We start from the raw sequence: 1198 nt of genomic DNA, 5'->3' as shown, positions 1-1198 counted from the left end.
CCTCCTCCCCTCCTCCCCAATCCTTACTCTCCGTATCTGTCTGCCTCTCCCGTTTCCCCTTCTCTGGAGCTGGAGAAGAGGCAGAGGGAGTCCCTAAACCCGGCGGAGGAGGCGGGAGAAACCTGGTACAATTGTATCTTTCCCACATAATAAATATATATGCCAAACCACTCCAAACAGCACCCGTGCACGGCTTGTTTTATCCGACCGTTTGCAAGTGCATCTTCGGTCATTTCCTGAGTTTGTATTGTTAACAAAAAAAATCCTGCTTCAACATAATTCAGCCATAAATGCATGGATTGATTGCGAAATGCAGGATTTTATTTTCTTTTGCTCCTGGTGTTTAATGCTTTTAATACTTGTTTAAATGCATGTGTGCATTCTCTCAATATGCACATACGTACCGACAGACAATCCATTGCACACTGAGCTCTGCTAGCATGTCGCTGTCAATATGACGCTCCGCTCTCTCTCCTCCTCTCCGGAGCTCAGTCCTGCTCACGCCACTCATCTGGCGGCTCCTGGCTCCAATCAGCACTCGGTGAAACTGCACCGAGAAAGGGGCGGGAACAGTAGCTCTACAGCGCAAGGATCAGCTGGGGAGGACAAATGTAAATACTGAATCTGTGCTCTGGCTTCAAGACGGAGGACAGGGACAAAGTTTTTAAAAAATAAATTCTATATCGCATAGGAACAGGACTAGACCATTCAGCCCCTCAGGCCTGTTCCATCATTCAATGAGGTCGTGGCTGATAGTGACCTAATTCCTTTTACCTGCCGTTGGCCCATATTCCTTAATACCTTTGCTTAACAAAATATTATCTATCTCAAACTTAAAATTAGTAATTGATCTAGCATGCCATTTGTGGACGAGAGTTCCAAACATCTACCATCCTTTGTGTGTAGAAGTGCTTCCTAACATTTCTCCTGAATGGCCTGGCTGTAATTCTCAGACTATGCCCCTACTTCTAGAATCCCTAAACAATTTCCCATTAATTTCTTGAAAACTTCGATCAGATCATCCTATAACCTTCTGAATTGGAGAGAAAACAGTTCTAATTCTTATGATCTGTCCTCACAACTTAATCTGGTGCATTTTATTTGATCCAAGTCCCCCTGTGTGGTTGTTTGTTGTTCCCCATTTAAAATTCCCTCCAGTACCAAAACATCATGGCCCTAATTGAGAGATCCTACTGGC

General features: G+C 44.3%; 1 protein-coding gene across 1 annotated transcript in view; it reads right to left on the bottom strand.

Moving 5' to 3' along the window:
- Positions 1 to 504, bottom strand: part of elovl5 (ELOVL fatty acid elongase 5) — a 99746-nt gene extending 99242 nt beyond the window's left edge. The window contains exon 1 of the mRNA XM_048597159.1: positions 405 to 504. Coding sequence (XP_048453116.1) covers positions 405 to 419 — 15 coding nt within the window. The 5' untranslated portion in view covers positions 420 to 504. The remainder of the gene's footprint in view (positions 1 to 404) is intronic.
- Between the last annotated feature and the right edge of the window lie 694 nt (positions 505 to 1198).

The sequence above is a fragment of the Rhincodon typus genome, chromosome 5, assembly GCF_021869965.1.
Source record: "Rhincodon typus isolate 14 chromosome 5, sRhiTyp1.1, whole genome shotgun sequence".
NCBI classification, from domain to species: domain Eukaryota; kingdom Metazoa; phylum Chordata; class Chondrichthyes; order Orectolobiformes; family Rhincodontidae; genus Rhincodon; species Rhincodon typus.
This window is presented reverse-complemented; position numbering and strand designations above follow the sequence as displayed.